A 16,954-nucleotide genomic window follows, 5' to 3' on the forward strand; every position below is an offset into this window, starting at 1 on the left:
TTTATCTCGAAAGTGAATTTTATAATTGGGTTGTTTTACTCGCGTTTTGAACTGCAAATATTGGTTTGCATAAAGAGCGAGGCATTGGGCTGTAATTTTTTTAAATATGAAGTCAAGGCTCATGGAGGAGCTATTTATCACAAGTCTCAATATTTTCATCCCTTTGCCATTTTTACCTCGCGCATGCAAAGTGAAAACGGGGTTAAGCCTTTAGTTCATGTCCGCCTACAAATGTCAGTTTATGATCAAGAAACAATTTCATTTTCAAATTTAATGTTATATTTTGAACACAAATCGGAAAATGAATCAGAAAGCAAACCTGCCGTTTAACAATGTTTCGTCTCTGAATTTGTTCCGATCAGGAATTTGATCAGGAAGGAGACTTGAGATAATTTTTTACTATCTGCCTGCCCAGCAGTCAAACAAAGTTGTAAATCAGCCCAAACAGGAAACTTACTGTTTTTAGGGACGTCATAAAGAACACAAACAACAGGAAGGAATAACTAATATAATGTGTTAGATAGGGTGGTGTAATCGACAGTGTGGCAAAGGCGGTAAAACGGCGGTAAATTCCAAAATTAATTTAATTATATGACTTTTACGATTTTTATTTTATTTTAATTGAATTTTACAATATTTATTTTATTTTAAATTGAATTTTACAATCTTTATTTTAAAAAAATAACCACATTTAGAGGCCATTTTTCCCCGCAAAGCGGGGGTTGGCCTTTTTCGGGAACCGTGGTTGTTGTTTTTTTTTGGTCCCCTTTTTGAAGCAATGTTTTACGGCGGCCGGATGCCCTTCCTGACGCCAACCCTTTTTGCCGCCTTAACGACAAACAGGGAATTACCAGTGAACTGCTACTCAATTAGCCGACCTCGGAAGGATGACAGGCTGAGTCAACCCCCCTGGCGTTAATTCAGCGATCGACCGGGATTCGAACCCAGGATCCTAGGATCCTAAGCCGGCACCCTAGCCGCTAGCCCAACACCAGGGCTTTATATCAATCTTTATATCATTTAAATTGAATTACTACTTCAACACTGTAGAACACAAATCACCTTCTTATCACTTCCAAGAACCTTCAGTTTTGCAGTACTTGGACATGGTAAATAAGGTGGTGTATAATGGAGGTGTATTAGACTGCTTCAGCAGCGCTAAACTTCTGGATTTTTTTAAATGATCTATTAAAATCAATATTTTATGAAAATTGAAGTATTCATATTCTATGGGGTAACGTATTCGATGAACATATTATATTAACTCTCTAGTTACCCTCGCCAGAGGATAGGGCATTGCATTTGAGTCTGTTTGTTTGTCTATTTGTTTGTCCGCACAGAATAAATATGATTTTCTCTGCAACCGTTGGTCGGATTGACAGGAAATTTTCACCATAGGTGAACCTCCTCCTGTAGAATTTTTAATGATAATTATGACATCATAGGTCACGTGGTATGGGCGGCATCTTGGAAAAACCGAAATAATTGCACAGCTATATCTCCAAAAGCGCTGCATAGAAAAAATTGAGACATGGCTCATTGTAAAGAACTCTCCATGTGGAATAACAAATGTTAATGATGATGTCATAGGTGCCTCTATTATGATGTCATAATTCGACAGGTACAAAACTTCATCCAATGAGGATGAAATTTCTTGAGCATCATCTACAAATAAATTGGTGGAGGAAAAAAAATGATGATGAGGTCATCGGTCACGTGGTCCGGCCGCTATATTTATTTTAACACAAAAGCCTTTAAAAACCACTAAAAACACGTCCTGCTGAAGCTCTGCAATCTCCGATTGCTCTTTCCTGTTTTTCTTGTATTCGTTTTTAACGAGACTAAATTTACATTTTTGATTGTTCTTTTTGTGTTTAAAAATATCTTAGATCACCAATGATGGAGGTCTGGTTTTTATTAGATTTGTGAATCAGATGATTTGCCCATTCAAAGTATCCACTCGATTTGTGGGATTAATTTGTGTGTGTGTTTAGCTTGGAAAGAAACATTATATTTTACAAATGTGGTTATGCTGTACATTGTCAATTTTCTGGTTATGTAGATGGTATGGCTATCTTGACATATAATTATTGATTGGGACTATATTATTATGGAGTTATAAGGTTGATTGAGAATGTATGATTATGTCCTGATTATATGATTACATAGTGAAATGATCCTATGCTTAATCCCATTCTCATTAAGACTATATTGCTCGGTGCTACATTTTGATGAAAAAAACTTTTCAAAACCACCTTTCGTAGTAAAAAAAATAAAAGAAAAACAAGTGCAGGTACAATTAAAGTACACCACCCCATGCCAAATAAATAAATATCCTCCAGTGTGGCACTGCCCTTTAGGCGCCCGGCAATACCGCCGTGCAGTTCATAGAGACTGAATTGGGTGGGAGAGGTGTACAATAATTGATTGATTAATTGCATAATTCAAATCAACAAATAATGATCATAAAATATTTTCTTAATCAATTGGCTAATAGCATACCTAAACCACCAGTGTTTCATCCGAAGCTGTAACTTTTTGAAAATTAATTAAATAAGTCATTAATCGAAAATATTAAATAATTAATCGATTAATTGATTAATCAATAAATCAAAAATATCCTTCATAGCCACATCACTTGGTCACTGTCGTGTCCAAATATTAGCTTCCTACCTCAAAAGGTGCCTGAGATATTGCCCAGATGAGAAAGAAAATAGATAAATGATTAATAACGAAAATAAATAAATAATAATCATTAAATAATTAAATAATTAATCATTTGGTTAATAGAATACCTAAACCGCCACAGTTTCATCAGAATCTACAACTTTAATTTTTTTTATTAATCAAGTCATTAATCAAACAATTAAATAATTAATCGATTAATCAATCAATCAAAACTTTGATTTGGCCTTTACAGCCAAATCACTTGGTCATTGTCATGTCCAAATATCAGCTTCCTAGCTCAAAAGGTGCCTGTGATATTTCCCAGATGAGAAAGGAAATATATAAGTACTTAATTAATCGATAATAATTTAATAACTAATCAATTAATTGATTAATCAAAAAAGAAAAAATAGCGTTTTTGCCAAATTTCTTGCAAACTTTTGTGCCGAAATTTCAGTTTTGTAGCTCAAAGGATGGCTGAGATATCACCCGACCAACAAACAAACAAGAAGACGTCATGCGTAGCACGATACTTGCAAAATCCCCCCCCCCCCCCCCCCAAAGTTTTCCATTGATACAGTAAATTGTCCATTTCATGAAGATTAAAATTTACAATCTTGATCAAGCTCGGGTCAACAGGATGAAAATTGACGATTTTTCAGATGAAAAATGATGATTTTGGAAGGTTGACCTTGAGTTGACCTTTGACCTCTTGACCTCAAAACTAGTTAGTTTCCCTATTTAGTGACTCGATGTGCAAATGCTGTTCAATTGTCAAGTCAATCGGATGAAAATTGAGGATATTAAAAATTTGGCCTATGTTGACCTCAAAAATAGATGGTGGTTGAATTCAGTGACCATATATATAAATCCTCTAAGAAGTTCAAGTCAATCAAATGAAAATTGGTGATTTAAAAAATTTGGCCTATGTTGACCTTTTGGCCTGTGTTTACCTAAAATATAATACGTGGTTGAATTCAGTGACCAGATATGCAAGTCCTCTTCAAATTTCAAGTCAATCAGATGAAAATTGAGGATTTTTTTTTTTTTTTTTTTGTATACAGAGTCGAGGCTCGTGAAAGAGCTAACATTTATCAAACAAACAAATCAAACAAACAAGCAAAGTATATAAAAAGGGGAGCGGTCGACAAGATGGGGAGAGGAGGGGAGGAAGCACACAAACACAACATTTGAGAGCAGGGACATCGGGAGATGTGTGGGAGGGAGAGGGCCTGGGGGGAGGCAGGATAGGTATAAAACGCAAGGACACCAAGGACTTCCAGGAAAGAAGTCAAAAGTCACCTCAAAAAAGTAGATTTGGGGTGAAATTAGCGGGGGTAGAAAAGATCAAGGTTTTGGATTGGGGAAGATAAGAGATGGTGGTGAACAGCCGTTTTAAAGACATGGAGGGAGGAGTGGGATTGAAGAGAGTGAGGGAGTTTGTTCCAGAGGCGGGAGAAAAGAGGATTGAAGGAGTGAAGGTGAGCAGAGTCTTGATTTTGGCAGTTTAACCATAAGAGGGTAGAGGATTTTAAGATTTTAGGATTTTAAGATAAGAGGCTTTTAGAAATGTGGCCCATGTTGACCTTTTGGCCTATGTTGACCTCAAATATACTTGGTGGTTGAATTCAGTGACCAGATATGCAAGTCCTCTTCAAATTTCAAGTCAATTGGATGAAAATTGAGGATTTTAGAAATTTGGCCTATGTTGACCTTTTGGCCTATGTTGACCTTTTGGCCTTTGCTGACCTCAAAAATACTTGGTGGTTGAATTCAGTGACCAGATATGCAAGTCCTCTTCAAATTTCAAGTCAATTGGATGAAAATTGAGGATTTTAGAAATTTGGCAAAGTTGGTGACCTTTGGCTTCTGTTGACCTTTTGACCTATTGACCCCAAAACAATAGGCTTCTTGAATTTGACCAACTCTACCATTTGGTGAAGTTTCGTGAAGATTGGTTGAAAATTGTGACCTGTAGGCCGGTGACAAACAAACAGACAAACAGACAAACAGACAGACAAACAAACAGACAGACAGAACCACAAACACAACCGAAATCTTTGATTTTGCAAGTAACAAACAAGAAAACAAGAAACCGGAGTGAAAACTGTGTACTCCCTTTCAGCGCGAGTCATTGCCGGACCCCCTTCGGTGCCCGGCTCTGGCGTTATGCAGCGCCTGGAGATGGCATAGGAAAGGAGCGGTGTACAAAATGTTTCTGGGATTCCTTATTGAATAATAGTGGAGTAGTGTCCCAGAAACAACTTTTCAATACTACTGTACTGAAGTTCAACACAAGGTGACAGGGATTCGTTATTTGTTTAGGGTGCTGGCGATGGCTCGCAGCGTCTTCGCAAAGGACACCGTGGGATCTTTAAAGCCCATTAACTAATGCTAGTACTAGTAGACTGGATCCCCAGTTTGATGTCCATCTGAGGGATGTCATTAATCTGTATCACCCTACCTGGTGGGAATGACAAAGGTTTGACACCTGAAACGCCCACTTCTAATCACTTTCCAAGGCAGGAGAACACCTCTCAAAACTCCATCGAATTTACAAATTGTACACCTCGATGTGACACTATCTTAAAAGTATATTCTCTGAGTTTTAATTCAATTATATAATTTGTTTCATTAGAGATTGCAGTTCCACGGAACAGTAATGGTGGCCGAGTATAAATCCATCACTATCAATCAGATCTCCAATAACAAGCCTCTAAATACAGTTAATTATGAATTGAACCTATCTGTAAATAGTGAGATGAGATCCTTTCTCTATTTTGTGAATAACACCTTGTTTCAACGTCTCACTGGGGAACTTCAAACATAAAATTCACACACTGACATAATAATTAAAATACTGAATTGAATAACTTTTCTTCAGAAATTAATATCACTGTTCACGATGCTTTTGCAAGAATTTACCAGCAATCAAGAGGCAAACAGATGCAGGTCCCAGCATGGATGTTGCAGTGTAGAAAATCTCGTACAAAATGTAAGGGGAGGAAATGGACGCATTTCGGCGGGAGGTACGTGTACTGGTTTGGAGTAGGTCCAGGGTGTTGGCCAAGGTTGATGGACCCCAGCGTCTGCGCTGATTGTAGAACTCACTGAAGTACTGTGGTGCGTTGGTGAATGCATCTGATGCGGCACAGTACTCTACACGCCAGCCACGCTGCAGCAGCAGTGTGCAGAGCCACCGGTCTTCACCTGAAGAACAAAAACAATTTGGAGTTTTGTGATAGAATATATGTGAAGTAGCTCATAGCCTAAAGGAATTTAGTTTCTTCAAGTAAGGTTGAACGATGCTGCATGGGTTTGAACAACAAGGTGGTCAATGTTCACAGTGGGGATGTCTTCCTTCTATTTTTTCAAAAGACTGGCAAGCTACTCTTTTATGATTTGCACCAAAAAAGGAAGAGTCAAATTGGATGGTGATTTTCTAACAAACTGGGTGAATCATTTCTCAATAGAGTTTTACATGCATGATCATGAGCAAAACAAATTCAGATTTATTTTTTTTTGTATACAAGATCGAGGCTCATGAAAGAGCTAACATTAATCACACAAAAAGTCAAACCGACACACAAAACATATAACAAGGGGAGCGGTAGACAAGATGGGGAGGGAGGGGGAAGGACACAAACACAACATTTGAGGGCAGGGACATTGAGAGATCTGTGGGAGCGAGAGGGCTTGGGGAGAGGTGGGAAAGGTATAAAACATATGGACACTGCAAGGACTTCCAGGAAAGAAGTTGGAATTTCAAAAAAGTGGATCTGGGGTGAATTAACAGGGGTAGAAAAGATCAAGGTTTTGCATGGGGGAAGATAAGAGATGGTGGTGAAAAGCTGTTTTAAAGACCTGGAGGGAGGAGTGGATTGAAGGGAGTGGGGAGTTTGTTCCAGAGGCGGGAGAAAAGAGGAATGAAAGAGTGAAGGTGAGCAGGGAGCCTAGATTTTGGCAGTTTTACCATAAGAGGGTTGCTGGCAGATCTTGTGCGACCTGTAGGAATATTTGGGGGAGAGAGCACAGAGAGAACTGGGGGAGCAAGGCCGGAGAGGAGTCGGTAGAAGATAGAAAGACCACCAACCTGTCTGCGGTGAGTGAGTGAAAGGCCCTCAGAGTTAGATTCATCATGGGAGATTCCAATGATTCTGAAAGCTTTGGTTTCAACAGCGTAAAGCCGAGCTAGGTGTGAGGCAGGAGCACCAGCCCAGAGGGGAGAACAGTATTCCATTGAGCTGCGGATGAAAGCCTTGTATGTGGTGAGGAGCTCAGGTGTGCCCAGGAAGGACTTCGCACGACGGAGGATGCCCAGTCGGCGACTGGCTTTGGAGACCAGCTTGGAATTGTGGTTTTCCCAGGAAAGATCATGGCAGACAGTGAGACCCAAAAGCTTGAGTGACAGAACTTCTTGGAGAGGATTTTTGAGAAAGTAGCTGGGAGGTTTGTCCAGTCGGTCTTTTCGGAGAGACATAGTAAGAGTGTGAGATTTGTCAGGATTGAAAGACATGTTCCACTTGTTTGACCAGTCTGTGATTTTGTCCAGGTCTGCAGAGAGTGATGAGGCTGCAGACTGCCGATCTGAGGGATGAGGAATGGAGCGGCAGAGAGTGGAGTCATCAGCAAAGAGATAGAGAGGATTTTCCAGAGAGTCGGAGAGATCATTGATGAAGACCAGAAAAAGCATAGGGCCCAGAACACTGCCTTGGGGAACTCCAGCCTGAACAGGAAGGGGAGATGAGAGAAATCCATTCAGGGCCACACGTTGACTACGACTAGAGAGGATGTCCGCAAGCTATGCGTGGAGATTTCCATGGATACCATAGGAGGACAGTTTGATGAGCCGAGCTGGGTGCCAGACCGTATCGAAGGCACGTGACATGTCAAGGGAGACAGCTCTAATTTCCTGTTTGGCATTGAGGACCTCCATCCATTGTTGAGACAGCAGAAGCAGCATGTCCAAAGTAGTATGACCTAGTCTGAATCCAAATTGATAAATAATCGGAGATCAAGCCACTGGAGAAGAGGAAGGATTTGATATCCGAAGCAATGATGGATTCCATGACTTTGCTGATAATTGGGAGCAGGCTGATTGGTCTGTAGTTGCAAGGATCTGTTTTTGCACATTTTTTGTGTAAAGCGGTAATGTTTGCTGATTTCCAAGATGCTGGCAGATGACCTTGAGCAAAACAGAGGGTGAAAAGAACAGAGAGAGGGTGAGATAGAGCGGCAGAGCAGGATTTTAGGACCCGTGGGCTGATGCCGTCTGGTCCAGTTGCAGAATCAGAGTCGAGGTTTGACAAAAACTTCTCCACCTTGTCAAGAGAGAAGGACACAGAGTCCAGGAGCAGTTGGGTTCGACTGGGTAAGGTGGGAACAGAGAGAGATGGGTTTGGGTCACAAGACTTTGAGGCAAACAAAGAGTTGAGGCATTCGGCTTTTCACGTGCGGTGTAAAAAAACATTTACACCGTAAAATTTGAGTTTAATGTTAAAAAAATAATCGTGAAATTAAGAGCCTGGTGTTGGCTTAGCGGTTAGGGTGCCGGCTTGGGATCTTAGGATCCTGAGTTTGAATCCCTGTCGATCGCTGAATTAACGCCAGGGGGGTTGACTCAGCCTGTCATCCTTCCGAGGTCGACAAATTGAGTACCAGCTTGCTGGGATGAATGATCCCGGTGTGTACCCCGATTTAGAATAGGTACACCATATCCCTGCGCATCGTAAGAGGCGCCTAAGGGTTGGCATCAGGAAGGGCATAAAAACATTGCCTCAAAACAGGGAACCATGATTGTCATTGGGCCCGCAAGGCTAACCCCCGCTCTAGTGGGGGAAAGTGGCCTTAAAACGATCATTCATTCATTCAATCGTGAAATTAAGAAGTAATTTATAAAAGGTGAGTTCTTCCCACCCCTCCCCTACTCCTCCCACCATTCCCTTCCTCCCTCTCTTACTATTCCTATCACGAAGCGACTTTGCGTTGGCCAGCAATGTTGCATACTTTGCTAGCATTAAATAGTAATGTGATGTAAAAAATATTATCGGAGACATTAAACCATTTCTGTACCCTTTTTAAGCCTTAGGCATTATGAGGCATTATATTTTTGAGTTGTCTGTATGGGCAAACCTTGCTTATCTCAGCAACCACGTGTGATTGAGATGAAACTTTCAGGGGAGATCATGGCGATAGGTGGCGGCTCGGATGGTTTAAAGTTATGAATTGTGAGAAAATAATTGTTTTAAAACCCCTATTTAGGTGCAGGGTGGTAAAAGATGTTATCCTATAAAGTTTTGTGCCGATTAACCTAGGGAGCTCAGAGGAGTAGGTTCAGAAATGAACAACCAAACAAACAAACGGACATTTCGCTTTAATATATACAGTATAGATTATAATCTCAAAAACCGCTTACCCTATTGATGCAAAACTTTACAAATGTAATCTAACACTATTGCTGCATATAGTTTGAAAATGATGACGTCCTAAGTCACCTGGTTTGGCAGCCATCCTAAATAGAAAAACAAACCTTGTCGATCAACACACAACTTCACAGACTTGATCCCCTACCCACACATGAGGAGTGTACATTTTTTTATGTCATATATCACGTGATTTGGCAGACATATTAATTTGAAAGCCGATATTAAAAACACCCCTTCCCCAAAACCGCTTCACCGATTGATGTGAAACATGTCATGTCTGGTAAAAATGTGATATTTGAGAACAGCTGAAGGAATTTAAATCAAACTTGTTTATTTTTAGGACAGTCTACGAGGGCATCTACCTGTTGTCACAGACAGGGACTACACGGAGGCATATTGGTAATGAATTCACATTGCTCTAGATCTATAAAGCTTTTGTTATTACAATTAAGTTGGGTGAACCGACCAAGAGCAGGTTACTTAGACTTTAGTTAAACATCAAGAACATTGTTGTATGCAGCATTAAGCAAAAAGGTAATTCGGGAGTGTAACACAGCAATGATGGGCCAAATGGCCTCCTCATTTCGTTGTTTAAGGTCATGCAGGATAAAGCAACCACTCGCTACACAGATTATCGTCCACAGGAGACTGTGGTCCCTTTGAAAATCAATTTCCATTCTGCATACCAAAATTAATATTTCAATGCAATTGGTATGTTTTTGCTAGAACATCCTCCTTCAAAAGCATGGCGTAGTCTAAGCTCTGCCAATCTCCCCACTGAAAAGTGCACGTGAAGTACGATGCTTGATTGGTCAAAGCCCCGTTATGTTATGCTTTTACATCAATTTGATTAAGAATTGAAAGTTATTATTATGACATTCACCTTCTGTGTGGGAAAATAATGCGGTACAGCAAAGTTGGGGGAAATTGGTCCGGGGGTTTGGAAACATGAGTAAAAAATTAATCTTTACCACTGCCATTCCAGCCAAAGAGAGCTGCATAAAGCAACCAAGAAAAGCTACACGAGGTAAGGCATTTGCCTTAAAAAACAAAGTATATGGATACATCATTCTTCACCTCGCCGAGTTATAATTCTCACCCTGATCATACTGCACATATTCTGAAGCCGCTCCAGCAACAGTAGTGTACGTCTTTAGTACATTTTTGTCCATTATTGCAGTTCCACGGAAGAGTGAGAAGCAGCCCGGAGAACAAAGCACACAGCCCAGGACGTGCTCAGTGGTTTTCTGCAGCCAGTGACCCACAGCATACTCAAACTTCTGATACCAGACGAGAGGACCTAAAGAGCAGTTTAAAACCGTGCATTAGGCCTTTCTGCCATCATAAAAATATCCAGCTCCACCATGACTGCATACGTGTACGTACATTCAATAGTCCAATATTTCCACTTAGCTTCACTCCTTTGTCTCCATTTTCTCATGTCCACCTAATCTTGGCCACCCCTTGTATTCTCACCTACCCCTCATCGTTATCTGCATCCCTTGTTTGTCCGTCTCCGTCTACCTTGTCCCTCCATCCTACTATTGGTGTTTCCCCTTTGGGGATTCGAAATGTCCCTCCATCCATTATTGGTGTTTCCCCTTTCTCCCTGCTGTTCCTTTTGTTATGTTGCATTATGATCCATTATGTGGTCTAGCTCTTCCACGATCCTAACTCTATGTAAAAAAAAACCCTGCTTCTGTTTGGCCCATCTCAATTTATTCCTCCAAATTCCCTCGACAACAAGCTATGCTTTCGCTCACCATCATTCTATTCTTTCTTTAGCCCAGTCATTGCAGAAAATAAATAAATAAAAACATATAATAATATAAAAAGACACCATTGATTATGCCTCATCTTTGACCCAACATGGACTCTACATTTGCAGATGTATCTATCTCCTTCACGATCACAAGCAGGATTTTGATGCATTCGGTGACGAAAGTGAAGGTGTCATTGTTGAAGAAGCTTTTGGAATGGAAAATAATTAACAGAGATTATTGCAAAAAAAACTTCTTTAATTACCAATTGGCGATAGTTTTCAACACTGAAGTAAGCCACCCTCATGCTGATAAACATACAACAAACAAAACCACAATGTTATTTACATAAACAAGTGGCGTCCATTGTCATTTGATGTCAAAATATATACTATGATAATAGCCATAGTGTGTAACATAAACATTCCTCCAATATAATACAGTCATGGCCAAAAGTATTGGCACCCTTGCACTTTTTTCAAATAACTCACAGTTTTCTCTAAAAATAAGTTGAAAATGACAAACGTATTTGGTTTCCACAGTTCTTTATTTCACTGTTAATATTACAGAACCTTCGTTTTTGATTCAGAACTTAATATATCCTTTTAAATCAGAAAATAAAAAGAAATGGCATTAACAAAATTATTGACACCCGAGACGTAATATTTGGTAGCACGGCCTTTGGGCAAAATAACTTCAGTCAAGCGCTTACTATAGCCATGATTGAGCTTCCTACACCTCTCTACTGGCAGTTTGGCCCACTCTTCTTGTGCAAACTGCTCCAGTTCTCTCAGATGTGAAGGGTGCCTACTCCCAATTGCTGTTTTCAGAACTCCTCACAGGTGTTCAATGGGATTTAGATCTGGATTTATTGCTGGCCACTTCAGAACAGTCCAGCGTTTTGTCTTGAACCATTCCTGGGTGCTTTTTGAAGTGTGTTTGGGGTCATTGCCCTGTTGCAAGACCCATGACCTTTGATGGAGACCCAGCTTTCTGACACTGGGTTGAACATTGCGTTCCAAAATGCCTTGGTAATCTCCTGATTTCATGATGCCATGCACACATTCAAAGCACCCAGTGCCAGAGGCAGCACAGCAACCCCAAAACATCTCTGAACCTCCTCCATGTTTGACTGGAGGGATGGTGTTCTTTTCTTTGAAGGCTTCATTTTGTTTTCTGTAAACATAGAGATGATGTGCTTCACAAAAAAGCTCAAATTTGGTCTTATCTGTCCACAGGACATTCTCCCAGAAGGATTTTGGCTTGTTCAGGTGTGTTTTGGCAAACTCCAGTCGGGCTTTCTTATGTGTCTCTCAGCAGTGGGGTCCTCCTGGATCTCCTAACATAGAACCCCCTTTCATTGGGTTGGTGATGGATGGTGCAAGTTGAAACTATCGTATGTCATGAAGGTCAGTTTTAATCTGTTTGGCAGTTGATCGAGGTGCTTTCTCCACCATTTGAACAATCCTTCGCTGCAATCTTCGATGAAGTTTTCTCGTGGCCACGTCCAGGGACATTGGCTACAGTCCCATGGGCCTTAAACTTCCTGGTAGCATTATGTACAGTGGACACAGGAACATGAAGGTCTTTGGATATGGACTTGTAACCTTGAGATTGTCCATGCCTGGCTACAATCTTGTGTCTGACCTCCTTAGACAATTCTCTGGATTTCTTTCTTTTCTCCATGCTCATTGCAGTACACACAGTGACACAAAACAGCAGAGTGACTCCTTTTCTCTATTCAAACTGGTTGAATGCATGATTTTTATAATGCAGGCACCTGCAACTCACCACAGGTGAGTTCAATTCCAAAGAAAAGGAGAATCACCTGCTTGAAAGGTAATTATTTCTAACAACTTCTAAAAGGTGGCAATAATATTGTCCGAGCCATTTTAGGATTTCTGTGTGGAATAAGCTAAGATTTAGGAATTTTTTTCAGCTTTTTTTTGTTTTGTTCCACAGCAAATCAAAGAAATACATATGTGGATACAAAAAGATTTTTTAATTTCAACAATTTTCTGAAAGAAATTCTACATTATTTAAAAAAAAAAAGTGCAAGGGTGCCAATATTTTTGGCCACGATTGTATATGCTGTTTCTTTTTCAGGTTACAAGTATGCATAATTCTTTTAACATTCTGATATACACAAAAAAAAAATGCAAACAACTCACAAACCTCCATAACTAAAGACTAGTATTAACAAGAATTGCAATCAGTAGAGTACAAACAGTACCTGGCTGACAGTTTACGTTTTGTATCCCATTTATATGGCAGATAAATCTGTGTCTGGACCTGGGGATCGGCTTGTTCTTGTCACCCACCCAATTCATTCACCAACTTTTGTCATAATCCATCGACAACTTTTGGAAACATCATGCTCATATCGTTTTTTTGGCCCCACCTCTCAATGGTGAAGAATCACAAAAAAAATCTCGAATCCACATCCAGATCTTCAGCCTGGTGTTGGCTTAGCGGTTAGGGTGCCAGCTTGAGATCCTAGGATCCTGGGTTTGAATCCCGGTCGATCGCTGAATTAACGCCAGGGGGGTTGACTCAGCCTGTCATCCTTCCGAGGTGGGCAAATTGAGTACCAGTTCACTGGTAATTCCCTGTGTGTCGCAAGAGGCGACTAACAGTGTTGGCGGCAGGAAGGACATCTGGCCGTAAAACATTGCTTCAATAGGGGACCATGGTGCCCAAAAAAGGCCAACCCCTGCTCTGTGGGGAAAAATGGCCTCTAAACGCGGTTGCACATCCAGATCTTCACCACAATTGAATCACTTCTTTCTTGTCACACATTCAAACTGTCCACAAAATTTCGTCCGAATTCATCCACAACGTTTGGAGATAGACTGCTCACAGGCAAACAAACATGAAAGATGTTGTGCAGGGCACAATAATTGTGAAATCCCTGAAACAAATTTGACCTCAAATATAATTGGTGGTTAAATTCAATGACCTGATATGCAAATCCTGTTCAAATTTCAAGACGACCAGATGAAAATTGAGGATTTTAGAAATTCCACCGCCTAAGTTGTTGACTTTTGGCCTATATTCACCTTTCAGCCTATGTTGACCTCAAAAATAATGGGTAGTTGAATTCAATAACCAAATATGCAAATCCTGTTCAAATTCCTAGTCAATCGGGAAAAAATTAAGGATTTCAGAAATTCCACCTAAGTTGTTGACCTTTGGCCTATTTTGACCTTTTAGCGTATGTTGACAAAAAAATTCAAAAAGAATTAGTTTTAAAAATTAAAAATAAAATAAAATAAAAATAGAATAATTAATTAATTAATTAATTACTATAAAAATATAATCAATATAATAATAATAAAAAAATTAAAAATAAAATTAAAAATTCGAAAAGAATTAGTAATTGAATTAAATGACCAATATACAAATCCTCTTCAAATTTCAAGTCAATCGGATGAAAATAGACAATTTTAGAAATTCAGCCTATTTTGACGTTTTGGCCTATGTTGACCTCAAAAATATTGATGGTTGGTTTCAGTAGGCTGATATGCAAATCCTATTCAGATTTCAAGTCAATTGGATGAACATTGAAGATTTTAGAAATTTGAAAAAGGTGATTGACTCTAGGCCTATGTTGACCTTTTCGCCTCTGTTAATTTCAAAAATAGTTGGTGGTTGAATTCAGTTCGCCAATATGAAAATCTTATTCAAATTTCAAGTCAATCAGATGAAAATTGAGGAATTTAAGAAATTCAACAAAAAGTGGTTGACCTTTCGCCTATGTTGACCTTGTGACCAATGTTGATCTACAAAATAGTTGGTGATTGAATTCAGTTAGCTGATATGAAAATCCTATTCAAACTTCAAGTCAATCGGATGAAAATTTATGATTTTAGAAATTTGAAAAAAGTAGTTGACCATTGGCCGATGTTGACCTTTTGACCTATTGACCTCAAAATATATACGATTTTGTCGGACCACGAACTCCACCATTTGGTGAAGTTTTGTGAAGATCGGTTTAAAATTGTGACCTGTAGGCAAGTATAAGTGAGCGGACAGACAGACAGACAGACAGACACACACACACACTCACACACACACACACACACACACACACACACACACACACACACACACACACACACACACACACACACACAGGTGAGATCAACATTCTTGTCAATAAAAAAAATTTGGCCAAGTAATAATATGAGTGACCAACCAATATACTTGAAAAAATTTTGATTTTCGCAAGTAACAAACAGACAGACAGACAGGGGTGAAAACATAACCTCCTCCATTCGGTGGTAGAGGTAATAAAGCAAGATAAAAAATAATCAAATAAATTCACAGGTAAGATAAATTGATTTCCACAGATAACAACACTAACAACAACAACAACAACAACAACAACAACAGCAACAACAGTAGTAGCAGCAGCAGCAGCAGCAACAAACAGTTGTCGTACCCATTCCGGTGGGGTGTATCCGTCCACAGGCCGCCCCAACATGGGGATCTCGCCTTAGGCAGTCCACCAGCATGGAGACTGCCGATGGCTGGAAGTCCGTGTCTCCATCCAAAGCCAAAATGTATGTGTGCTTGAGGAGATAGGATGAAAGCAACCTCAGTGGCAAACTCACAGCGATATATGATCAAGACAAATCAATTAATTACTTATTTGTTATGGTTGCCCTTCGTATAGGTGACTTTAACTTCATTAGGAGGGAGGTTGCCCTCCTAATGTGACTTTAACTTCATCTTACCTCTCTTTTATGTTTTCTTGCTTCTTTATTGATTACCGAGGTTGTTTTCCACCCCAGTAGGTAGTACATGTACATCACCTGATGGGGGAATGTGAATATCAGAATCTTAATAACACATGATTCTTCAATCGTTAAGTTTTTCAGTCTTCAATTTTGGAAATACAAGTTGTTTGAAAGACCTTTTTCAATACATAGTCGAGGATCGTGGAGGAGCTAGTACTAGTACAGGTACACTGAAAAGATCAGGGCACAACAGGACAAAAGGACAAAAGGAACAACACATCTCCCGATGTCCCTGCCCTCAAATGTTGTGTTTTTGTGCTTCCTCCCCTTCTCTCCTCCATCTTGTCGACCGCTCCCCTTTTTATATACTTTGTTTGCTTGTTTGTTTGCTTTGTTTGTTTGATAAATGTTAGCTCTTTCACGAGCCTCGACTCTGTATACAAGAAAAAAAACAAAAAGAAAAAAAAACAGAGCAAGGGGGAAAACACCAACAACTTAGCCGAAGGCCAAGACAGAGGAAGGCAGACAAACAATGGGCGGGCGGGGGGGAGGGTGTGGGGGGGGGGGGAGAATGGAGGCTGGAGCAGATGCATGGGGTGGATAATATGAATACAGAGGGAAACTCCATGGAGGGAAACTGGACGTTTGGAAGAAGGAGGGATTGTGGTGGAGGTGAGGGGTTAATGAGGGTAGAAAATATCACGGTTTTGGATTGGGGATGATTTTAGATGGTGGAGAACAGCTGTCTTGAAGACCTGGAGGGAAGAAGATGAGATAGAGGTTGGTTCTATGGGATAGAAGATGAGATAGATGGTTATACAGACTCGAAAAAAAGAGGAACAAATGAGTGGGGGTGAGCAGTGATCCTGGATTTAGGCAGTTTCACCAGAAGGGGGTTGGTGGTGGACTATGTGTGTCCTGCAGTAACCTGGGGAAGAGAGGGGAGCAATAACAGAAAGGAGGCAGTAGAAGATAGAGAGACCCTGACCTGTCTGATGGCGAAGTGAGAGACCCATAGACTCAGCTTCATTGTGGGAGATTCAAATAATCTTGAATGCGTTGGTTTCCAGGAATCAAGATGAGCAAGATGTGAGGAAGGGAAGCCAGCCCAGAGGGAAGAGCAGTACTCCATCAAGGGGTGGATGAAAGCCTTGTAGGTGGATAGGAGTTTAGGTGTGCCAAGGAAGGACTTTATACGACCGAGGATGCCCAGTCGGTGGTTGGCTTTGGAGGCCAACTTTGAAATTTGGTTTACCTAAGAAAAATCATAGCTGATAGTGAGACTCAGGAGTATGAATGACTGAACTTCCTCAAGAGGATTGTTAAGAAAGTAGATAGTTGGGTTTGCCAGATGGTCCTT

The 16,954-nt window shown here is 40.2% G+C and overlaps 1 protein-coding gene across 2 annotated transcripts in view; it reads right to left on the reverse strand.

The window, feature by feature from the left end:
* LOC137417425 (chitin synthase chs-2-like) overlaps window positions 1–16,954 on the reverse strand; it is a 212,861-nt gene that overhangs the window by 58,023 nt on the left and 137,884 nt on the right. For both annotated transcript variants that reach the window (XM_078785804.1, XM_078785805.1), the window contains 4 exons: window positions 15,592–15,669; window positions 15,297–15,426; window positions 10,192–10,392; window positions 5,593–5,877 (listed from right to left, as the gene is read on the reverse strand). In XM_078785804.1, coding sequence (XP_078641930.1) covers window positions 5,593–5,877; window positions 10,192–10,392; window positions 15,297–15,426; window positions 15,592–15,669 — 694 coding nt within the window. The remainder of the gene's footprint in view (window positions 1–5,592; window positions 5,878–10,191; window positions 10,393–15,296; window positions 15,427–15,591; window positions 15,670–16,954) is intronic.

Source organism: Myxine glutinosa, chromosome 10 (assembly GCF_964187855.1).
Source record: "Myxine glutinosa chromosome 10, kmMyxGlut1.1, whole genome shotgun sequence".
NCBI classification, from domain to species: domain Eukaryota; kingdom Metazoa; phylum Chordata; class Myxini; order Myxiniformes; family Myxinidae; genus Myxine; species Myxine glutinosa.